Source organism: Mustela nivalis (assembly GCF_964662115.1).
Source record: "Mustela nivalis genome assembly, chromosome: 13".
Classification (NCBI taxonomy): Eukaryota; Metazoa; Chordata; class Mammalia; order Carnivora; family Mustelidae; genus Mustela; species Mustela nivalis.
The window spans coordinates 58,982,560-59,008,105 of NC_139032.1; the positions used below are offsets into that span (position 1 = coordinate 58,982,560).

General features: G+C 40.8%; 1 protein-coding gene across 33 annotated transcripts in view; it reads right to left on the bottom strand.

The window, feature by feature from the left end:
* Nucleotides 1-12,457: 12,457 nt before the first annotated feature.
* Nucleotides 12,458-25,546, bottom strand: part of RNF38 (ring finger protein 38) — a 134,984-nt gene continuing 121,895 nt past the window's right edge. For all 33 annotated transcript variants that reach the window (XM_082694861.1, XM_082694860.1, XM_082694852.1 and 30 more), the window contains 6 exons: nucleotides 24,063-24,224; nucleotides 23,222-23,328; nucleotides 21,670-21,754; nucleotides 19,984-20,105; nucleotides 17,893-17,992; nucleotides 12,458-15,926 (listed from right to left, as the gene is read on the bottom strand). In XM_082694861.1, the coding sequence (XP_082550987.1) occupies nucleotides 15,864-15,926; nucleotides 17,893-17,992; nucleotides 19,984-20,105; nucleotides 21,670-21,754; nucleotides 23,222-23,328; nucleotides 24,063-24,224 (639 nt within the window). In that variant the 3' untranslated portion in view covers nucleotides 12,458-15,863. The remainder of the gene's footprint in view (nucleotides 15,927-17,892; nucleotides 17,993-19,983; nucleotides 20,106-21,669; nucleotides 21,755-23,221; nucleotides 23,329-24,062; nucleotides 24,225-25,546) is intronic.

Below are 25,546 nucleotides of genomic sequence, written 5' to 3' on the forward strand. Positions count from 1 at the left end.
GTGTATGAGCCAAAGCTCAATGCTAAACACCCACTCAAACTTTGCCATTTCCTTGTTGCATTAAGAAGGTTATTGTGGGGCACCTGGGTGGCTCAGTGGGTTAAGCTGCTGCCTTTGGCTCAGGTCATGATCTCGGGGTCCTGGGATCGAGTCCCGCATTGGGCTCTCTGCTCAGCGGGGAGCCTGCTTCCCTCTCTCTCTCTCTCTGCCTGCCTCTCCGACTACTTGTGATTTCTCTCTGTCAAATAAATAAATAAAATCTTTAAAAAAAAAAAAAAAAAAGAAGGTTATTGTGGAGTCTGGCCATGCCTCAAGGACACATTAACTCTGGGAACAGCCCATTTCTCCAGGTCAGTCCTGGGGGATGGAAGAGTGAGGCCAGGAGCCGAGAGAAAGGGGCTCAGATCAAAGAGGAGAGAGGCTCTGCTGGGAACTGGTATGGATGGCTTAAGATCCGACCCTTGGGAATAGCAAAGCTCTAGCTCTATCATCAGAGTTACTGCTCCAGAAATATTTTCCCAGTCACCTGCAGCTTATGTGTAGGTAAGGAGATGTGGAGTATGGGAAGTTACTTGCCATCATTACAGGGACTCCAGGTTTCTACAGGGGCACAGTAAGCAAAGAATGCTCTCTTTCTTCCTAGGAATCCAGGGCTCTTAAAAAAAAAAAAAAAAAAAAAAAGGCAAACAATAAACCTCACCAATCTCATTTACTTACCCAAGAGCAAACAGGTGGGTTGCTGCATTGCTGGTTGGAGGAGGGTGGAGGAGGAAAAGTCCCCTTTTCGGCTACCACCCACGTGAACACTACTCATGGAAAGAACATGATGCCAGCTACTAGGACACCTGGGTCCCAGCCCTACCTGCCTCTCACTAACCCTCTGCTTGACTTTCCTTTCCCAGTGTGCCTCAGTTTCCCTGTTGGAAAGTTAACGACTGCTGCTCCTGAACACAGACCAGTCTGCAGTCCTGGTTGGATGCCCCTCCCCACCAGGTGTGGGCAGTCTAAGAAACGGAGAGTTCTACTGGTGCCACAGGCCCTCCGAGGCAGGGGAGCTACAGTCCCACCCAATGAGTCGGGAGTTCTGTGTGGCCCGAATGGTGGCTTTCACTTGTTCTTTCATTCATGCGTGCATTCATTTATTAAGTGCTGTCTGGACATTTTTCCGCTTCTAAGAATAAAACATGTTTATTGTAAAAATTTCAAACACAATGAAAATCTAAAATTGCTGCAAGTATTTTCCTAGTACTGCCTCCTAAAGAAAACAATTAACTGTTCTGTTTATTATATGTACTTTTTTCCTTCCTTCCTTCCTTTTTTTTTTTTTTTTTTGTAGCATGTGAACATGTTTTATCTGAGCAATCTAGAAGTCCCTAGATTCAAAAATCAGAGAGTTCCTTTCCACTACTTTCAACCCTGAATTCTACTCCCCTCTGCAGACAGTCACTGTTAATATTCTGGGTAGCTTGCTCTGTGAATGTGCTGTCTAGCACTGGCTGGTGGGAGGTCACTGCTGCCTGTGCAGCCCGGCTCAGCCCCTCCTCACCCTGTGCCTCCCCCCTTCTCAGGGAGGTGGCGTGCCTTCTGTCCCCACGAGTCCAGGGGCACAGGTGAGTCCTCCAGTCATCTCCTGAGTGATTCTTTCCCACAGCTCCACCCACAGTGGGTGATGGAGGGCGGAGGAGATTTGGGCGCTCCAAGAACTCCTGAGCCTGCTGGCCTTTTATAGGCGGGACAGAGGTGAGCAATAACGCCTGCAAAGCTGGGTGCAGGACATCTTAGCATGTCCCACGTGTGTGGTCCAGACCTTCCCTCGGGTTGTAGGGGAACTAAGCATCTACTATGTAGTCTCAGCCTTTGGGGGTCTCAGCTGAAACACACGGAGAGAATCCCACCTCAATGTCCAGTCACAGATGCCACCATTTATTTACCAGTTTTCAGTGATGGACATTGGGCTGGGGTGTGTGTGTGTGTGTGTGTGTGCGCGCGTGTGTGCATGCACACAGTCTCAAGACCTACCTCAGGCAGGCTTTTAAATTAACTGCTGAGAGGCACTGGGTGACTCAGCTGGTTGAGCATCTGTTTTCAGCTCAGGCCATGATCCCAGGGTCATGGGATCGAGCCCCGCACTGGGCTCCTTGCTCAGCAGGGAGCCTGCTTCTCTCTCTGCCTGCCACTCCCCCTCCTTATGCTCTCTCTCCTTCTAACAAATAAATAAATAAAATCTTTTAAAAAATTGTTCAGTAACAGAGAAACAATTAAATACATCTTGAAGCGCATACAGCGGACTATCACACCACTTCCAAAAATCACTTCTGCAAAGACTATTTCAGGAAGAGTAGGGGATACACGTGTTATATGCAGTTTTGTCCCCTTCTTGTCACTTAGTTTTCTTGGTGGGTATGCAGCAAGATCCCAACTTTCTGTTAAAAAAGAATCCATCAGAAAAAGCAGTAAGTATGATCCAACAGACTTGTAATTGGGAGAGAAAGGAAGAAAGCCTAAACGAGGGTAATGAAGAAAAAAAAATAGAGAAACCAAGGGGCAGAACAGAGAGGTGGAAGCGTGCCTTGGGGACTGATAGGAGAGAGGTGTGAGGAAGTGACGGCATGGATGACAGCTGGCCTTGTTGGACTCCATCAGCAGCTCTGAGAGCACCAGAGGCTGAGAGGGGTTTGGGCAGGAAGATGAGGGCAGGTCTACACACGCTGAGTTCCGAGGAGCCAGAGAATCTCAGGAGAGAGACAAATCTGGTAAATACTGGAGAACAGCTAAAACTAATCATCTTGGTGAGGTCCTTGGCTGAAAACTCCAGGGTTTGGGAAAAGATTTGAATAATGGTCTATCATCTCATTTACTTGTACTGTTCCTGTTGAAACACTGCACTGTTTTTAATGGAGCTCTGAACCCCTGCAGACATTTGCCTGTTTCCATCTGTTATGATACTGTTTCACCAGTAATAGAAAAGCCAATTGAACAGGGGTTTTGCTAGCTCACGTAGTCAGACGATAGATAAAGCAGTCCACGCATGGCATCAGAAGCCTGTTTCTTTCCAAATTCTCTTTTGCCTTCATGGGGTTGGCTTCAACCCGAGGCTAATTTCCCTCATGCCTATAGGATGACGGTCAGTAGCTAACAGGGACATGTACCTCCTTCTTTACATCCAGAGAAACAGAGAGCATCTCTGAGCTCACATTTCAAGTAAGGGTCAGTTTCACGTGCACTGCTTGGACCAGGTGGTCTCTTGAAAACCCTGATTTGCCAGGGACATGGAATATATTCACTGACTTTACCCAGCCAGGGCCTACCCTGAATCTAGGACCAAAGTCGGTTCCCTCCTCCAAGCATGGGCTGCATGGGGGAGGGATGGCTGGGAACTGTCAGAGAAGGAGTGAGAGAATGGACACCAGTAGGCAATGAGAAGTGTGTTCATCAGACCAAATGTCTAGACCTGCAAAGTCCAGAAGCGAATGCAAAGAAAGATGCTGTGTCTTGTTTTACAAGCACTGAAGGCTCTAGTCCTCTTTTAGTGGGTGAAACAACAGATTTTTCACGTAATAGCTGAATGACCCCAGAATCTTCCCTCCAAACCTTGAGGGGGTGCCTTTGGTCTCTTAGAGGAGGAGGAAATGGGAAAGGCCTGCCATGTGGGTGGCAATATCATTGGCACTTTCACTTGTGCTAAAATTATTTAGTTCCTCTGATCCTGTGAAGAATCTTATGACCCTCAGTGGACAGACGAGGAAATGATGCCCAGAGAGGTTAGGCAACTGACCCGTGGCACACAGGGAATTAGTGGCACGTTCCCGGTAGGAGGATTCTCAGAGAACTGGAGTGGAGTCAGCAGACTCAGAACACGGGAAATATGTTTAAGGGTCCAAGGTATCTCCCAGAGGCAGAGCGTGGAGATGCAGGTGGGACAAGAATCAGGGAATGATTCCATCAGGATTCCCTTCTTTCATCTCTGCTCCTCTCTGGGTTTCTGCTTCGTTTCCTCTTCCTGCAGACAGACCTTTTCTGCTTCTACAAGATTTGAGGCAGAACAAGTGGCCACTGAAGACACTGTCCTTTTCTTTCTCCTTCAATTCCAAAATCCTGGAGACAGCACATCCATCGACACAGAGGGGGAGTGAGTTATAAAAATGGCTGTTCCACTGGCCCCACTCCGGGTGGGTGTCAAATAATAAGGTCACGACGAGTGGAGTGGATGACCCTGAGATAGTATGTTCTTTGCAGACCAGCAACAGATATGTGACCTCTGTGTGCTCAGTCAGGATCTCACAGCTGCAGGTAGGTCACCGGGAAACGCGTTGTGAGCCTGCTTCTGCTGGTTGCCCACTCTTCCTTCTCCCCAGGCATCTTGTCCAACACCCTGCAATTGTTTGTTGCACAATTCAGAGTGGCATTGAGAGCCCTTGCCCTTCACGAAATTGTTCCTTGGAACTTGGGCTTCCTGCCACATTGCTATGCAATGAAATTCTGATGCATTTCCTCAAGCAAATGCCTTTGGTTCCGGGTTGGGTTTGGGTAGTGGATTCCTAAGAAGAGTCACGACAAGCCATCCCATAGGGCACAAGCAAGGCCCTTTCTAGACAAATGTGGGACCCTGGGTAGGCAAGGAGCTGATGGCATTTGTGTTGTGCACAGGCTGGGGCTCGTTCCTGATTGTGACCTCCTCGTCCATTTGGTGTGTGGGGTGCAGCTCTCACCCTCCCCGGTGACCTGAACCTGTCATTCAATACACAAATCCAGGAAGGGCAGTTCGCTATGGTTGGGAGAGTCACAGGCAGCCTCAGCGACCTCTCTCTGGCACGTCTCAGCAAAGGAGTGTCTGTTTATTTTCCCCCATCCAGAGTCCTGTGGATCTGGAAGAAGGTGGAGTTGGCTCCCCGGCCGGCCCTGAGGAGCCTTCCTTCTGAGGCCTCCTGAAGTCAGCCTTGTCAAGGCTGATACAATTCAACGGGGCCCAAGCTTCTCTCAGGAGCTCTAGACCTGGATATGGGATACCCGCCCCTGTGTGTTCACCTCACAGGGTGTCTCATGTTTGACACACACTCTCCTCTCCTGTCCCCATTTTTGTCAAAACATGCTCCTCCTGCAAGATTCATTCTTGGGTAACTGTTTCCACCAGCTGCCTATTCACCATTCAAGCTGAGTCATTCTCCATTCCTCCACTCAAAGAGATGTTTCTAGAACTACTATCCCATGCCTGACTTTGAGCTAGGCCCTAAAGGTAAAGATACCCAACAGTGCAGGCTCAAGATTCTCACAGGCCAGTGGGGAACCCACAAGAACAAGTATCAGTAACACACCAGGTTGTTCCAGGAGCAGGGGAGTGTCTCACCCAGCGCACCGGGATCAGGGGAGATATCCTCGAAGAGGTGATGCCTGCTTTGTCGTGAGGGAACAAAGAGGAGGGGAAGAAGCTGCCTTCTAAGCGGAGGGTCTGCAGGAGAAAATATAAAGAGCAGCTGATGACTGATGGATCGGCACCCGGCCGATGATGGATGGGTGTCTGGGGAACCACGAGTTGGTTGGTGCCACCAGAGGGTGAAAGACAGTGGGAAAGGGGCCTTGAGCATTGAGAGTGGAATCACGATTAGGAGCAGACTTTGGAGACTTTGGAGCACTGTTGTTGGAGATACGACTGGACTTTGTTCTGTAGGCAATGAAGAGCCACTGAAGGGTCTGGGACTTTGGGTGGGGTGGGTGTTGAAGGGAGCCAGATTTTGAATGACTCACTTGGGGAGCTGTAGAGAGGTCTGAGTAAGAGGGTGGTGGGGGGGGATGCAAGCCTGGAAGCAAGATCTTAAAAAGGCCGATGATGGAAACTGAACCACAGTTGTGGAGGAAGGGGAGACAAAGGGACAACTGATGAATTCGGAGAGGCCGGAGATGAGGAAGTCAAGAAGACTTCCCTGATCCTGGTTGGGGTATTTCACTGGCTGGTGGGACAGCGACAGAAACAGAGAACACAGGAGGAGAAACAAGCTTGGGGGAAATGTGAGGAGCTCGTATTTGGACACACTGAGATTGAGTGCCTGTGGGATACCTGGGAGGGGAGGCTCAGGAGGACATGTCCAGTAGGAAGCTGGGAAGGCAGGCAGAAGCTCCAGGGAGAAGCTGGGACTGCAGGGACTAAAAGTGCATCATGAGAACGGACAGACCCGTTGAATCAACAACTCAAGTGGAGTGGAGGACACCTCACTCCAATGACAATATGCACCAGAGGGAGCTCTGACAGGAAAGGGGCAGGCCAAAGAAAAGAAACTCAGAGAGACAGAGAAGAAATGCAGAGAAACAAGGAGGGCTGAGTGGGGAGACATCGCAAAAGCCAAAGGCACAGAGCTCTGAGAAATGAGCAATGTCGTACACCACAGAGAAGTCCAGCAAGACTAAGACTGCAAGGTGTTCATTCAACTCGGCATTTAAGAAGTCACCGGTAAACCTGGCACTGGTGGGGACAGGCAGGTCTTGGCAGAGATAGTCACCCCCATCCCACATGCTTACGTGTGGAAGGAGCATGGGAGTTGAGTTCCTATCTATGAATTCATCTTGAACAATATAAAGGGAGCCTGATTTTAAATAAAATTGCATTTTAGAATATAACCCAAACCAACCAACCAACCATAGGTTAAACAAACAAACAAAAAACAGTTAAAACTGTTAGAAATCCTATCTGGTACAAAACAAATGCAATGTTAAAGGAGCGAGTCTCTCAGCTGTCCTGATCCTGTACTATTCTGAGAAAACAGATTTCTTATATATGCTTTCTGTAAATAAAAACAACATTAAGGCACATTTTGGATATTTATAACCACATCAATCTTGACCTGCACATTAAAAGGCTTTTATTTGGAACTTGGTTGTGTACAATAGTGCCCTCTGGTGTGGATGTCATGCATAAAAACTTATCTTTTATTAGCATGAAGGTAGTATTCTCAAATTACTCCTGCTTGCACACATGGAGGGGTGGAGCTGTCTGACTTAGGTTTTAGCTTGTTTAGGTTTTATGGGATGCAATATGTGACACTGGAGTATCAATGTACCTGGTATGGCTCCTTCAAGATGGTTAAAAATTCATTTGCCCCTGTGTGTTGGAGAGCTGTACTTCTCTCAAAAGGGTCAGAGTGGGACCTACCGCTTATTGTTTAAAATAAAGTTTATAAAACTATACATATAGAAAACTCAACAAATCATAAAGCACAACAAATTTCTCAAAGTGAAGTACTTAGGTCATCAAGCACAGATCAACAAACAGAATTACTGATAGCCTGGATGTACCCCCATATCATGCCCTCTGCATCCTCTGGTCTAACTGTAACCTCTAACGCCAAGGATAACCACTACCACGTTTTTTCATATAGCGTAGGTCCACTTCGCTTGTTTTTGAACTTTCTGTAATTGGAATGTATACCTATATAGTTATGTATATAATATATATATATATGTGTATAGATATAATTGGAATAATTGGTATATATCCTTTTACATCTTATTCAATATATTGGAAGAGATACACCATGCTGCTGTGCATAGTTTTCATTCTCTTTGCTGTATTAAAATACCATTATATTGGGGCACCTGGGTGGCTCAGGGGGTTAAAGCCTCTGCCTTCAGCTCAGGTCATGATCTCAGGGTCCTGGGATCGAGCCCCATATCGGGCTCTCTGCTCAGCAGGGAGCCTGCTTCCTCCTCTCTCTCTGCCTGCCTCTCTGCCTACTTGTGATCTCTGTCAAATAAAATCTTAAAAAAACAAACCATTATAAAACTCAATGACAAAAATTTGGGTTGTTTCCAGTTTGGAGTGATGAAAAGTTTGCTATGAATATTCTCATACATGGATTTTCGTGCATGTGTTTGTTTCAGTATATTCAGACAATGGTGCATCAATCACAATTTCATAATATTTTCATTACTCCAAAAAAGAAACCCCACATTCTTTAGCTGTCACTCCCAGCTTCCCAACCCCTCAGCCCTGGTTAACCACTAATCCTATCGCTATAGATTTGCCTTTGACATTTCACATAAATGAATCGCACAATATGGTCTGTTTTGTCTGGTTTCTTTTAGTTAACGATAGTCTTCTCAAGATTTATCAGATTTTGATTCAGCAAAAAACCATTATGGATCAAACTGTACATATGGAACAAGACACGGGTTAGAGACCTGTTCCTATTTATTGATTCCCCTTTAAAAAAACATTGCTAACTTCTCACTTACCCAACGATACATATATAGTTAACTTTCACAGTTAATGTATTTTCATGGGTATGTTAGGGAGCCTCACTACTCTGAATCAATTTGTGAGAGCAACTGAGGTTTACTTCTGACTGTTGAAGATAAAATAATAGATCCCTCTAACATTTTCCGGGTCCAAAATATTTTAGTCATTGTTTTATGATAAATTCTGGAGTTTTGTGTTTATTTGTTGGAACAGATTCAAATAATTTCCCGAGATGGGACAAATCTGGTGTTTTCTAAGGTACCCATACAGCGGACCTCTATGCAGAGATGTGGGCCCTTCCATTCAGATGAACACAGAGACACCCAGGGAGATGTGAAGACCCACGTGCAGACAGAAGCAGAGACTGTGGAGTTACACACCTACAAGCCAAAGAACTCCAAGAGGAGACACAGATTGCCCCTCAGAATCTCCACAGAAAACCAACCCTGAACTTGATGTTTGACTTCTGGCTTCCAGAACAGTGAGAGGATTTGTTCTAAGCCACCAAATTTGTTAACCTGTTTCAGCAGCCCTCGGAAACAGACACACTAGCTACCTGACTCCCGATTCTGAAGCTGCCTGGCAGAAACTGCTGCTCCATAGAGGCTTGTGGAGCACAGCCTTGGGGGCTGTGAATGCGCCTTAGGAAAGATCTCAATCTCTCATTTCGTGGGGGAAGAGAAATTGAACTTTTTTTAATTTTTATTTTTTAAGTAAGCTCTACACCCAATACGGGGTTTGAACCCACTACCCTGAGATCAAGACTCACATGCTCTACCCACTGAGCCAAGCAGGTATCCCATTATTACTTTTTCCTTTCTGACCTGTCTCACGAAAGATCATTCAAATTTCTTTTTAGAAATTCTGGAATTTAGAGTAAATGCAATCTATTTTCCTCCTTACTAATATCAAAACAAGGGCAGTCTACGCCTGAATCGCCAGATAGCGTTACATTTTTCTCTTGGGAATGCTGGCCTTATTTTGGTACAATGGTCAAGGTTATTTTCCTCTGATTTAGCTTAAGCCCAGTATTAACATTGTCCAAAAGCAGAAGGGAGAAAAAGAACCAAGTAGAACACATGGATACCATATGCTTGCTCCATCAACACAAACATCAGTCTTTACTAGGGTAAATTTATATAGTCAGAAGCTTTATCTTACCTTATTTGTGGAACCCTTATTATAAGTGGTAACTACCAATAAGGTTGGATAATATAAAAATTATTCTTATCCAAACATGAAAGGACTGAGGTAACAGGAAGAGAGAGGCCATCATACTACAAATCTCTTAAGCTTACTATTAAGGATGGACTGTGGGGAAGGGACTCCAACACTTAATAGGTTAAGAAAAAGCAGCTTGTGAACATGTTTACTAGACATATTGATGGGTACTGGCAGATGCAGGGTATTGGCTACAGGTCTTATTAAAACTCGCCACTACTGTTTCCATGGGTAGAGCAAGAATCAGATGTTTGAAGGGAAAGTGGTTTCCTTTTTACTTAACAATTCACTTCCCTTCATCTATAATGGGAAAACATCCATACTGATTCTACAGCACATTTTTGGACTTCAGACCATAAGATGACCTTCAATTTCCCTGGCTGTCACTATGTTTATTTTTCTTTCTTCAGTTTTTCTTATCCCTGTATTTCCCACTCGTCATTTTGGGAGGCAGAGAGGGACACATGAAAGACGTTCAGAGCATATGCACTGTAGGGCAACGTCAGTAGGAATCTACCCCCATCATCTCAATGTGGGTTGGAAGTTTCCTACTCCCAACTGTTCAGAATGCCCAACCCTCTGATTGGCAAATAATCTTTCAAATTGCCACGAATCCTGAAAGTGCTAAGCAAATGTCCGATTAGGGAATGTACTGAGAAGAAACTATTAGTGAATGTTATCAAGGCCTGCTATACATGTTCACAACAACTAGGGCAGCTTCTTATAAACTTACTATTTAAGTACTGAATATAGCAAAAGTTACATTCAACTATACAGAATAAAACACTGCTAACCACACTATAGTTTATAAAGGTATGCAATGGTAGAATGTTAAGTGTTGAAGGTATCAGGAGTAATATTTCATTCTTTGGAAACCAGGTAACATGGCATTATCCCAGTCTAGACCTGTCCTGTTCAACATAAAGGCCACCATCCACAGATAACTACTTGAGCATTTCAGATGTGGCCAGTCCAGAGCTGTGCTATAAATCTGCACAATGGATTTCAAAGACTTGGTATGAGAAAACATAGAACACCTCATTAATTTTTATACTAATCACATACTGAAATACTTTGGGTAGGTTTGGTAGGATATATTAAAAATATTTCAACTGTTTCACTTTTTTTTTTTTTAAGATTTTTAATTTATTTATTTGACAGAGATCACAAGTAGGCAGAGGCAGGCAGAGAGAGAGAGGAGGAAGCAAGCTCCCCACTGAGCAGAGAGCCCACAATGCGGCTCGATCCCAGGACTCTGGGATCATGACCCGAGCAGAAGGCAGAGGCTTTAACCCACGGAGCCACCCAGGCGCCCCTTCCTTTTACTTTTTAATGTGGTAACCAAAAAAATCTTTAATTACAACTATGGCTCATTATATTTCTGACAGCAGTCTGTAGTAGTTCAATAACCTGTAACATACAAGAGACCTGAAACACTTAAGAGCAATGATCACAAACATTCACAAGAATTTTTTTCCTTTGGTACAAATCAGGTTTTGTGATCTATTAAGAAATAATGGTAGCCAGTGAGCTTTAACTGACACAACTGATAAATCCAAGGTTCAGTAGGTGAGTTAAGAATTTAAGAAGAAAAAGATTTGTCCAAGGGGGGAATAAATGGGCAAAGATGAAGTCCTGATAGGAGTCTACACTGAACATCTTATTTAAAGGTCTCTGCTGCTCACAGGAAATCGGATTCCAGAGGCTTTCTAGGACAGCTCTTTTCCACCTAGTGACTCAGAACCCAGGTTGCCATCACCATGGCAGAGGGAAAGAGAACTGGATTTTAAGCGCGGCCACAGGGCCTGTGCTTCCTTAAAGCCTTTCAAAGGTCTTTGGATTAGTGTAAAAATTACTGAGATACTTTGTTTCCTCAAACCAGGTCTTTGAAACCCAATGTATAAATGTACAGTACATCTCAATTTGGGTGTCCACATTTCAAACGCTCACATGGCTGTGCAGGCCTCCACCTTACTGCAGGTAGGGAGGCATTAGCGCCTGCATGCGTGTACAATGAGGGTAGCAAAGGACTCTGCCATTTAAGACAGCACAAGTTTTGGATTTCTGGAAGCATTCAAAGTCCAAAACAAGCATCCTTTCCAGTATGCTGGGAAAATGAGAGAAACAATCAGGACTTGGTCATTTCACTGGATGCTTCTAATAGTTATGGTCTGGAGTGTCAGAGGGCAGCCTCTTCTCTCAGGCCCTGAGAGAGGAAGAGAAGTGAAATCTATTCTTCAGCCTCCACTTTCTTTTGTTTTTAACTTTCCTTCTCAAGTAACATGGCTGGCATAGATATTAAGTACATGAGTTTTATTCCTTTTTGGTCAAAGGAAAGGGATTACACACACGTATGGAGAAGAACAGAGGCTCTTCTTCCCCATTATGTTGACAGTAAGTTGGACCTAAGCTGTAGCTAATGGTGACCAATTTGCCCAGTTATCTATTGTTATCTTATTTCCTGCATCTTATGGTTAATACATATAGAAAGAAATCTTGCTACCTACGATGTGACCCTACTGTTCAATAAGCCTATGCCACATGTGTGGCTATATTCAGCTATGTTGGCTTTCTTTTTTTTTTTTTTTAAGATTTTATTTATTTATTTGACAGACAAGAGATCACAAGTAGGCAGAAAGGCAGGCAGAGAGAGAGGAGGAAGCAGGCTCCCTGCTGAGCAGAGAGCCCGACGTGGAGCTCCATCTCATGACCCTGGGATCATGACCCGAGCCAAAGGCAGAGGCTTTAACCCACTGAGCCACCCAGGCGCCCCTATCTTGGCTTTTTAAAGAATAGAATTCTGTTCTGTATATTATAATGCTAATTCTTTTTGTGTTTCTAGGATGATTAAAAATACAGTAAAAATCTGTATTATAGCCTAAGAATTAAATATAGGTGCAAATAGCTCAACAGGTCCATCTTCCTGCAGGAATTCCCCTACAACCCTCCCTTCAAGCACATACAACCCTACCCCTTCCCTAACACAGTAACACGAAACGCAACAAAATGTTTTAGGTGTACATCATACATTTATTACCAACAACCCTCTCAACTCCAAAATTGGGCACAGGGATTAAAAATAAAAATTCATTGCACTACTTAGTAAAGCATTACTAGTAACTTTCATAAAAAATGTACAAACTTTGTTAAAAATTTATCAAGCCTTCAAATGATTTGGTTACAGATATTTATAATACGTACATTTAAAACTATATGTTAACTGATACAATGGAATATGATTTGGGGAAATGACTCAGCAAATGATTCCAAAAAACACCCCTGTAAGCTTTCATAATCTGAAACAAATAGCAAAATGAGGTAACCAAATGTACCACAGGGGGGAAACTAGCTTTCTAATGAAGGCCTAAAGATATCTGTGAAAAATATTCTCTTTGAGTTGGTAGATCTCATTCAAAATACTAGAAGAGGCCCAATTTAAGAATCTTAATAAATCCCATTTCAGAGAGTGTATAAAATCTAAATATGCTTTCACATTTTCCAGATTTTGCTCAAAAAAATTCAGGACAGAAAGTCCTAATGAGATCTTGATACCTGGAGGCCTTGACTTGTTTTTTGTTTTGTTCTTTGGGGATAGGGGATTGGGGGGGGGGGTGGCAGAAAAAAATTCAAAGATGATAATTCATGCAAAACAACACAAAATGAAAACCCCACAGCAGAGTTAAGGTGGTAAAGCCAATACTGTTTTAGGAGAAAAGAGGAAGAAGGCAACAAACCAACATCTGCCTGCTATCTGGTGCATCGCTCAAGATGACAACAGCTGGGCACGAAGCAACTATTCTTTCTTGTTAGCCATGAAGCTGCTCACTGTGGCTAGTCTGAGCTGGTTCAGAACACATGCATATATGCTCCTAATACACACTAACCACTTAATAAGCAAATCCATACACATCTCCAAGGGCCCCATGCAAAGAAAGACATTCCCAGAGATCGGTCACAAAAGTGCAATATTACTTCAGGATTTTACCAAAATAGACCCTGCTGCCTCCCAAATTGCCAACTGCCTCTCAAATATTTGCTGGAAAAGGGATATTATGACAAGAATTCATCGTCAGAGGGAGGGACAAAAGAGCTACTTTTCCTAGTCATTAGTACAATGTGCCTTGTTAATTAGGTATCTATATAAATTAGAAAAAGTGCTTTACTTGCATGCTTCAATAAAATGAATACTGAGTGTAGTAGTGTTATGTTAGATCTGTACAGATATAAATTTTTTGCAGCTATATAAAAGAGTATGTATAAGATGGGCTTTTGCCATTTTAAACATGATTTTTTATACTTAAAAAAAATAAAGATCAAACTATACGTGATTTGTAATGTAGCTGATTATTACGCCAATAATTTTGGTCTTCAACACACTTTTTATTCATCAGGAACAGGTGGGGAATATCCTAATGATTGAAAAGTAACATGTGCACTTTAGCACTGTTGAGATGTATTTCTGATGCACTGACAATTACTGGGCAAACAGAAAGTATGCAAAATCCTATGTCTGACTAGATAGAGGCAACAGTGTCTTGAAAAGGGCAAAATTGTGCTTCTGTGAGGACTGACTTTACTGAACTCTAAGCTGGGATGAGCTTATAGAGACTTCAGGGAAGGCAAGTAGCATGGCAGTAACAAGTAGTTAACACTGTCTGAGTAGAAAACGGACACAGAGCCAACTGAAAGCTGAGTGAGGCTGGCAGCAAGTCATCACAGTTCTGATTGGGATTAGGCAGCTTGCATTACTGCAAACAAAGCAATGACCTCAACTGCAGGAAGAGGCAGACAAGGCTGAAGACAATGAAAGAACGAGGGAGGAACCAAAACACTGCTGGAAAAATGACTTTAAACAATCTAGATGATGCTCAATGGACCTATTAAAAAAAAAACCCACACAGCTATGTATTATTTCAGATCAACTAAATGAAGGTCAATTCCTGTTTTACAGCATTATTTTTTATACAAAAATCAAATCTTCATTTATACTGCAAGTATTCTGGACCTGTTATATTAAATTTTTCTCATTCAAACAAAAATTTTAAAAAGCAATAAAACATCAAAGCACATCAGGTCTAAGAATTCGAGCTGTCACAGCACTTGATCCATCCTGGAAATGAGGGTTTCCATGAGAAGCACATTTACTGAGGGAAGAACCAGACAACTTTCAGAATTGGAGGTTGGCAGGTGAATCAGTACAAACAGAAACAGAATTTCTTAAAAGAATTTAGTTGCCTATGAGCGCTTAACAAAGAATGTATCAAAAGTCAAGCTGAATTAGCTAACAGATTTTGTTCAGGTGGAAGTGAAGGAGGTGAGACAATGGGTCCTGCGATATTCTTAGAAATATATTACTCAAAAATCTTCAGAATAGACTACAAACCTAAACACTAAATAATAATAATAAAAAAAAAATCACAGGTAACTTCCTGTAAGAAACTTACTGGAAATGTAAAGGAAAAAACAAGAAAGTATCAACATTCAAATCACTGATTGAAATGCTAATATTGCTAACTGATGATGTATGATATTGCACCTTCTTTTTGGAAACAGTAAGTTGGAGATTAAAAAAAATTTTTTTTTTTCCACAACAGAATCAAAACATCAGGTTTATGGAGTGAGAAATCTGTTACACTTTTTTTCTTAAGTGACCCACTTGGGACCACCAACAAAGAGAAGGTGACAGCTGCCTGAAGCAAAGGAAGAAGGCTTTTCTCATTCCATTCACTGGGAGGGAAGGGATGGAGTATTCAATGCTTATCATTGATGCACCCTTAGCAATCAGTGTGCAACAGCAAACACAAGGGAAAAAACCAGTGTACAGTACTAGTGCTGTTTAAATAACACACCAGATTATACATTGCAGCATAATTAAAACTACACACACATTCTTGGTACATGCTGGTATATAGGATCTCATACACACGTTAGCTACCATGCCCTCACACAAGTAGTTGCGCACACTCTCTCTCACACACAGATACATTTATCACCAACAGTCATACGCTGCATTCATTTCCACTCACAGTTTCTGAAGGCTCTATATAAGGTAGATTGCTATATCATCTGGAGCTACCACTTTTTATAAAAGCACATGCTAAAAGATCACGTCCACTGTAATCTTGCAGCAACACTCGGAATGATCACACAAAAACCAGGGAATGTTAGTGCACACACAAAATTAAGCTAAAGAAAAAGTCTTTGGAGTTCCAATCACACGGTTAGTATAACAATCCCATAATTGTGAAGACTAATTGTAAGCTTTTATAGTTGATTAAGTCACACAGTGCAAAGAAAGGTCCATTGACCCTTTTGGTAAAGGGAGGGCTGGAAGCCACACAGATTAAGTTCAAAGGATAGTCCGTATATACATGTGATGAGGAACACCCAAACTAAATTTGTGCTCTTAGGTTGGTCATTCTGAATCCCGATGCACTTCTGAAGCGTCAGCTCGGCAGATTGGGCAAGTACGATTTGCCTAAAACACAAAAGAGAAAATATGTCTGAACTGTGACTTTACAATGTAACATGTTAAACACAATGAGCTATTTTTATTTCCCACATAGTTTTTACTTATTTATTCCTTTAAAAAGATACAAAGCAATCATTTCATCTCTTAAAAAAAAAAATACACTACTGGGGCACCTGGGTGGTTCAGCGAGTTAAAGTCTCTGCCCTCCGCTCAGGTCATGATCTCAGGGTCCTGGGATCAAGCCCTGCATCGAGCTCTCTGCTCAGCAGTGAGCCTGCCTCCCCCTCTCTCTCTGCCTACTTGTGATCTCTGCCAAATAAATAAATAAAATCTTAAAAAAAAATACACTACAAACTCAAAGACTTAGCAGCCGATGAATAACTGCTTTTTAATTATGTCTGTTTCAACATACAGACAAGATTACCTATCACCAGTTCAAAAAGACTTAGTAACTAGCTTAAAATGCCCTCTCAACAAATGGCACTACTTTTTGAGTTGCCAAAGCCACAAAACTAAGTATCACCTGCTCTCTTTCTAAAACACTTTATTCATCCAATACTCCGGCTATACATTGTAATAGTTCTCAAATCAGTTCTCTTCATCCAATTGCCAGTATTCCTTTTTGTCTAGCCCAGAACATCATCATTCCTTCTCAAAGTCTCTCAGAAATCTCTCTCCTTTCCATTCTCTAGTCATCTTCTTAAAATACAATCTCAGTCATAGGCTTCCACATCATTTCCAGGATTAAGTCCACACTCCTTCACGCACATTGTGACTTCACAATAAGCCAGTCACTGGCCCTATCTTTGAATATCTCTTCTCTTGCCACTCCTGAAATCAACCATATAGCATCTGCTATTTTCTTATCAATCTCTGTTCTACACAGCAGGGCCATGCAATTATAATACTTTTTTAAAAAGTTAAGACTCTGCCTTCTGGATCTGGCTTGAGCTAACTGGGCACCCTTCCACTGTGCTCATACAGAGGACTAATTCTGTTTTAACTCATCTGTCTTGCTCACCAAAATGTGACCTTATCTAAATCACTGGTCTTATCTCCTAATCAGAATACTCTTAAAAAAATAATAAAGTTGACCCTTTTAAAATTACTCTACTGCATCATATTTTTTTATTCTACCAGTACAAAATACGGAATTTGTGTCCTTTGGGTTTTTCACACCTACAGAACAGAAAAATGATCAGGATTAAATATAAGCATTAGTGGGGGCGCCTGGGTGACTCAGTGGGTTGAGCCTCTGCCTTGGGCTCAGGGTCATGGTCTCAGGGTCCTGGGATCAAGCCTCGCATCAGGCTCTCTGCCTAGCAGGGAGCCTGCTTTCCCCTACCCCTGCCTGCCTCTCTGCCTACTTGTGATCTCTGTCAAATAAATAAATAAAATCATAAAAATCATAAATAAATAAATAAATGCACTGGTGGTTCATTTCCCATGTAAATCCCCCCCGCCCCGGCCAGACTTTTTATTTATTTACTTGACAGAGATCACAACTAGGCAGAAAGGCAGGCAGAGAAAGAGGAGGAAGCAGGCTCCCCACTGAGCAGAGACACCAATGCGGGGCTTAATCCCAGAACCCTAGAATCATGACCTAGGCCAAAGGCAGAGGCTTTAACCCACTGAGCACCCAGGGGCCCCATCCCATGTAAATTTCTAACAAAGGAAGTCCCTTCTAAACTCTTAGAGGAAACTGGCCCAACAAGTTCAGAACTCATCCTTATACATACCACTAGAAAGGATATACTATGATTGAAGACAACCTATTTTTAAGGTTTGCACAATTACTCCCACACTGATGACTCTAGTTAATTTTTACTGGCCTTTTCTATTTACAGAAATCACTGAAAATTTTATCTCCTTATCCATCCTCCACCAGAACAAGGGACTTACTTTCCATAAAACTGTGGTCAACAAAAAAGAAAATTCAATGTTATTCTCTTCACAGATGCCATCACTTTACCTTAAGCCATTTGTCGACACACTTGGCATGGAACTCATGGTTACAGGGTAAAACTCTAAGTAGCTGCCTTGACTCAAAATCACACATGCATACTACACACCTAAAAAAAGCAAAAAAGATCATTTAACCATAAATCTAAGTGGTTTTCTATTTTGTTATGACTAATGAAACCTAAAAAAACCATTTATCATCTCACTTTTCAAACTGTCACTTAAATTTCAAGACAAAATAATTTATCAATATCCTGGAAAAAAATCATGATATTAAGACATTTAGAATGTTTCACTTTATGAAGAGATCAGCAAGAAAACTGGTTAAACATCCAAGCTAGTCTTAATACTGAAGACACTAGTAATATTCAACAAATGGTACTGAAACAATCGGATATCCGTATACAAAAGAATGAAGTTGGACCCCTACCTCACATGATATACAAAAATTAACTGAAAAGTAGAACAAAGGCCTAAATTAAGAGCTGAAAACTATTAAACTGCTAGAAGAAAACATAGAGTTAAATCTTCATGACCATGGAATAAGCAATGGTTTAGCAGAAACACTACCAAAGCACAAGAAACAAAAAAAGTAGATAAATCGAACATTAAAAAAAATTGTGCTTCAAAAGACACCATCAAGAAAATGCAAAGACAACTTACAAATTGGGAGGTATTTTTGAAAATTGTATCTTATAAGGGAACATCTTGTATGTAGAACATATAAATAATCTCTACAACTCAATAATAAAAATAAAACAATTTAAAAATGGAGAAAGGTTGTTAACAGACATTTCTCCAAAGAAAATACACAGGTGGCCAATAAGCATAGTAAAACAGTCCAACATCGTTAGCATATGGGAAATGGAGATAAACTTAGTAAGATACCACCTCACTCCCACTAGGACAGCTAGAATCAAAACAGAATAAGCACTGGAGAGGATATGGAGAAACTTTACATATTGCTAGTGGGAATGTAAAATGGTGTATCCACTTTGGAAAAAATTGGAAGTTCTCAAAAGGTTAAACAAAGACATCTGTCTCGCTCAGTCAGAACCCCTCTCAGGGGTTGTCAGTTTGAGTCCCATGTTGGGTGCAGAGACTACTTAAATAAATGAATAAACAAAAACTTTTTTAAAAAAGGTTAAACAAAGCTACCATATGATCTATTAGATACCCAAGAGGAATGAAAACATATCGACAGAAAAATTCTGTACACAAATGTTCATAGCAGTATTATTAATACTAATCAAAACATGAAAACAACCCAAACATCACATCAACTGAGGAAGAGGATAAGCAATATTTGGTGTTATCCTTTTGACAGAATATTATTTGGCCATAAAAAGGCATGAAGTACTGATACAAGCAACATAATGGACCTTGAACACATTATGCTAAGTTAAAGAAGCCATACATAAAAGAGCATATACTGTATGATCTCATTAATGTGAAATGTCCAGGACAGGCAGAGCTGCAGAGGTAAAAAAGTAAATTAGTGGAAAGCTATGCTGGAATAGATAGGGTTGGGCAAAAATGGAAAGTAGCTGCTAGAAGGTAAGAGGTTTCTTTCTGGTGTGAAGAAATAGTGGACTTTTGAATTTGAAGACTGCAAATTTGAAGGTCACAAAACTCTATGAATATATTAAAAACCACTGATTGCATACTTTGCATGTGAATTGTATCTCCATAAAGTTGTCCTTAAAGATACTATAATAAGGAGAATGTTTATGTAAAAACCTCAACCTTTACATGTACAAACTCTTCAATCTCATATAAAATATTTTGGAGTTAGAAACAGAAACCATAAAATTTCTAGGCAACCTAAAAATCTAGAACAGGACTGTTGAACAGAACTTTTAGAGACAGAAATGTTCTACATCTTCTAACAACAGACTCACTAGTTGAGTGCAATAAAGAAACTTAATTTTATTTAATTTAAACAGCCTCACGTGACTAGTGGCTACCTTACTGAACAGGACAGGCCTGGAGTATGCAATAGAAACTATTTATCTTTATCAAGTTATCTTTGACTCTCAAGCTTTTATTTTATAAAGGTAGAAAAGGAAATTTTCGAGTGATGTCGGAAAAATGTACTTACAAAGTCTGTTCTGACTGGTGATTGTTAGGATTGAACCGGTAAGAAGGAAGTTGTTCAATATCTGCTTTAGTCAGTCCTCGAGGCTTAGCCTCTCCCAGTCGCTCTGCCAGGTTTAACAGGGCCTAGAAAGGGAAAAAGGAGCCAATTTTCATCTCTCTTTGAGCCACCCAGGCATCCCAAAATATTTTTCTTATGTTGGGATGGTATCACTGTTTTTTCCACTGATGGGTACATGATCTATTCACCAAGGAGCTGTCCTCTTCAGCAACATGACTTATGACTTAATTTTAGTATACAATACTTAAAGGATAACCAACTCCTCTGCACAAAACTGACATCAGTGTAGAAACAAAACCAGGAAATTATTACACAGCCCCTTTCTCTCTCGAGAAATCTGGAACTGGAGTCCAAAGGACAGTGCAGTGTGATTATAAGGTAGAAGGAAAATGACATAATAGCATTTTGAAAACTACAGAAGAATATAGTATTTGGCCTGATTTCTTCCATGTGTGTTTTAAAAAAAGAAGAAGAAAAAAACCACCAAAGGTGCTTTAAGATTGTGTGTGTATGTTTGTCTATTCCCTATCCGTAGGTTCTATTCGCATTGTATAGAGACCAAGTAAAGCTGGAATGAGAAAGGTTCAACTAATATTTAAAAAAAAAAAAAAAAAAGTCACATTGTCACTTACAATCAACAATACAAAGTTGCCTTCCAACCCCTAAACTGCACCTCCCATTCGTAACCTCAATATATTATTTTGTATATTATATATAAAATTATATAAGTATGGAAAATATAAGCTACTTGACCTGCTATCTTCTTTTATTCTGCCTTCTTCATGAACTACTGCAATCTTTTTTGCAGAACATCTTCTTCTGCAAGCCCCCTGTGCATACCCGACACTACCACAAACCATTTGGCGATCAATTCCTGCTGATTCTAGCGTTAAGTCTCTCAAATTAAACCACATTTAAAAACTTTAAGAATAAAGAAAAAAGTCTCTTAAGATCTACTCTTTTAGATTTACAGTTCCCATAATTCAGAATTGCATGGTCCTATAATTTGCCCAACCTATTTAGTAAGTTTTCCTCCCACTAATGTCTAACCATTCCCATCTACTCCTTTATGCTACTAGCAGTTTTGACTCTTAAAGGTAGAATCTGATGCCATCAGAACCAAAACATTTAGCAGCTCCTTCCTCCCAACAGTGAAAATTATGTCTCTAGCAGGGCACACATACTCAACAGCCAGCTGAGATTTTCAATCAAATCTCTATTTTCTCCTTTTCACTTAAGCCACCAACTGCATGCCATGCCTCAAGAATATCCGGCACTTCCCTACCTCAATCTCATGCACGAAGCTGCTCTTTTTCCATCCGTTCGGAACCAGCTCAAACACTTATGCTTCCAAAAAATCTTTTCACACCAAATCACAATTCAATGTTTTGCCACTTACATTCTCTCAAAGGCATTTTATGTAACTCTAATACAGCACCAAGCCTATCTTCTTATCATAGCTGTGTGGTACATGTAGAAATATCCCAAGGATGCCAACCACTTTTCTGATATATTCATGTTGTGAAACATACAAAGGATTTATCAAATGCATGTTTAATTAGGTGACTGAGTAGAATACTTCTTATGCATATAACTCTACCCAAACAAACTCACAGTTTACCTACTAACCTCGTAATTTTCTACTTCTCCATCTTCCACGTCCAATTCAAAGCTGAAAGTTGGGCCCACTGCAGGTGGCACTGGAAGCATTGATCTGCAGTGAAAACAACCAACACTAATATTGATACACTGGTACACTACTTCAATGAATAGAATGGGAAGAACAAGGTTAATGCTAAAAGAATAAAGAATGGTCAGTGTTAATCAGTGGCAACCCTTTAAAGAAAAGGACTTTACTAGCAATAAAACTGACATTAAAAAAATACAACTCACAAAAGCATAAAAAACATGAAATATTAGAGATTATAATTTAACAAAACATGTGCAAGACCTATATAATTAAAAACTAAAAATACTACCACCAGGAAGATTTTTTTAAATTAACAAATAGAGAAATACACTGTTAGGCAGACTAGAAGATATCGATTCTCTTCCAAAATTGATCTATAAATTTAATGCAACTCCTACCAAAATCCCAGCAAACTGCATTTTAGTAGAAACCGATTTGCTGATTTTCAACTTTACATGGATCATGTAAGACTTCAAATAATTTTAAGAGCCAAGTTCTGATATTATCTGACTTTAAAGACTTCTAATACAGCTACAATTATCAAAATAGTGTGTGGTATAGGAGCCTTGCCCTCTGTATAAAAACATTTCCTAGTCTTCTTAGAAGGTAATTAATTATAGACTTGAAACTGAATTCTGGCCAGTGGAAACTAGGCAGGAAGGCAGAGAGATCCATTTTCATTTTTGCTAGTTGGAGTGTAGATATAATGGCTAGAACCCGAGGAGCCATCTTCATTCATGTAGAGAAAGCCAAAAAATTTTGAACATGGTAGAACCATTCCTTAATTATTGGGCCAACAATTCCTGAACTGCCCACTTCTGAACTTCACTACGTGAGAGACAAATTAAAAACTATCATGTGTAACACTTGGGCATCTGTTACAAACTTAATCCTAACAGTATTTCTAAGGCACAGAAATAACTTCTCTGACCTCTTTCCTTGGGAAAGCAGCAGCATCAAACATATGCGAGGCCCCTGGGTGCCTCAGTCAGTGAAGCATCTGCCTTCGGCTCAGGTCATGATCCCAGAGTCCTGGGATCAAGCCCCACAATGAGCTCTCTGCTTGGTGTGGAGTCTGCTTCTCCCTATTGCTCTGCCCCTCCCTGCTACATGCACATGCACACACGGGTGCTCTCTCTCTCAAATAAATAATAAAATCTTAATTTAAAAAGCTGGATATTCAAAGGTGGCTAGTGATGACAGCTGTAAGAGGCAAAATTGTAAACTTTTCTACTTTTTGATTTATTTTTTAAATCTTCTGACCTATTTTCTGGCTCACAAATTTCTTCCTCTCCCACTTCTCCCTTGTTCTTGGCTCTTCTCCTTATTCCACCCTTACACAGTCTCCCAGTCCAATCCCTTAACATTACATAAAAACAAATCTCTAAAACACCCTCAATCATGTATCACGCAGAAGATATTCATAAGAGGAGGAGAACGTCAAGGCTATCAAAATTCAGAATTCACTACAATGAGAAAAACAGAACTTACAACACATATGGTAGTAAGCTGGGATGATAGGGGGGAGGTGGTATTGGCTGCTGGGATCGATATCTACTACGTCCTGTGAGCCTCCGAGGCATAAATGGAGGATAAGGCTGTAGGGGAAAAAAGTTAAAACAATTTAAGATCACTCTACCTTTTTAACTACTTATTTTGCCTAATAGTCTCTCTTCTTTAAAAAACCTACAAAATTTCTTAAGATTTGGTATTTATTAAATGTTAGCATAAATACAACTAGTTTAAAACATACACTTAAGAGGTGCCTGGGTGGCTCAGTGGGTTAAAGCCTCTGCCTTCAGCTCAGGTCATGATCTCAAGATCCTGGGATCGAGCCCCGCATTGGGCTCTCTGCTCAGTAGGGAGCCTGCTTCTCCCTCTCCCTCTCTGCCTGCCTCTCTGCCTACTTGTGATCTCTGTCAAATAAATAAATAAAATCTTAAAAAAAAAAATACACTTAAGTATATTCCTTAGTGATTGGGGCACCTGGGTGGCTCAGTCAGTTGGGCATCTGACTTGATTTTGGCTCAGGTCATGATTTCAGGGTAATGGGATTGAGTCCCGTACCAGGCTCTGAGCTTAGCATGGAGTCCGCTTGCCCCTTTCCCTATGCTCCCTCTCCCTCACCACCCGCTTTCACTTCCTCTCTAGATATAAATAAAATCTTTAAAAAAAAAATACACTTAGGTGTAGTTTTAAATACAATTTTCCGACCAAACAAACGCTTTCAAGAATACATTTAAAACTCTAAACAGGCAGAGTTATATAGAAACAGAACTCAGAACAAGTTATCAGAGCAAGTAATAGATTAATAACATGATTGAAAACTTACTACTCCGAAGGACACCTCCTGATGCAAAGGATCATGGGTTAGGAACTGCAAAGGAGCTGATGGAGGTAATGTTGGGGGATGGGCCGATGGAGGATAAGTAAAACCTCCTACTGGAAGATGTTCACCTAAGAGTTCCACTTCATTTTCTATCCTTTGCAGAGGCTGAGAGAGGAAAAGAGCAAACTAATATATTAATATACTGCCAGTGTTTAGACATATTATGTTTCATAATAATAAAAATTAACCTCCCCCAAACACCTTTAAGGTCATTTATTTCTTGATGTTTATACAAATCTAAATTTATACATGTGGACATACAGACTACAGTAAAATCTCTGAAACGTCATTAAAACATTTCCAATAAACATTTTACTATTTGAAATGTCTCAAAAAAAGGAGACAGAAAGTAATTATATGGAAGTTAAAATTCCTTTTTAATCATAATACACTGACCTCACAAAATCTTCTGACACTTCAGACACTTTAACATATGAAACCGAGCATGTGTATATTTATAAATCAGAACCAGGACTAAATGGGTGGGATCAGATGGAGCAGGCATGATGCTGTATTAGAAGACTTATGGGCTTCAGTATTAGACTCTTGCTGTTGTCACTAATGAGCCATGTGACTTTTATATAAATAACTTCATATGAACCTCATATTATCTAGAGGACTAAAAGGTTCACTGCCTACTTCAAAAGCATGCTATGAACACTGAGACAATGTGGGAAAGCAAAGCACACACTATGTTTCTTCTTGACAATAGCTTTACTGAGATATAATTCACATACTATTAAAAAAAAATCACCCTGCTAAGGGGTACAATTCATTTAAGGGGTACAATAGATTTAAGTAGATTCACCGGAGTTCTATGACCTTCATTACTATCTAATTCCATAGCACTTTCATCCCTCCACCCCCCAACCTGTGCTCATTAGGAGTCCACTACCCCATTTTTCCAGTCCTCCCCAAGCCTTGGACAATTGCCAGTCTACCTTCCATTTCTACAGATTTGCCTATCCTGGAACATTTCAGATGTTTGTGTCATTTGTGTCTGGCTTCTTTCACTTAGCATGTTTTCAAGGCTCATCATTTTGTAGTCTGTGTATCAGTACTTCACTCCTTTTTATAGCTGAAAAAGATTCACTGCTTCACTGCATCAGTTGATGGGACATTTGAACTCTTTCCACCTTTTGATGTTAGGAGTAATGCTACTATGAACACTTATGTACATATTTTTGTGTATCTGACTCCTTTAAGAACATGTATTCTTCAACGTTAGTCTAACTTCCTTCTGCAGTTAGACAATTATCAACACATTATTCACTATTCAAACAAAATTCCACTTTAGTTTGGTAGCTTATATATCCTTGAGAGAAATCCCAACTGCTGACACTATGACAACACAAGTGAACCTAAGCTGCTGTGATCTGGCTATGTGACTGGACCTTTTAAAGGATACCAAACTCAAATATAAGTGA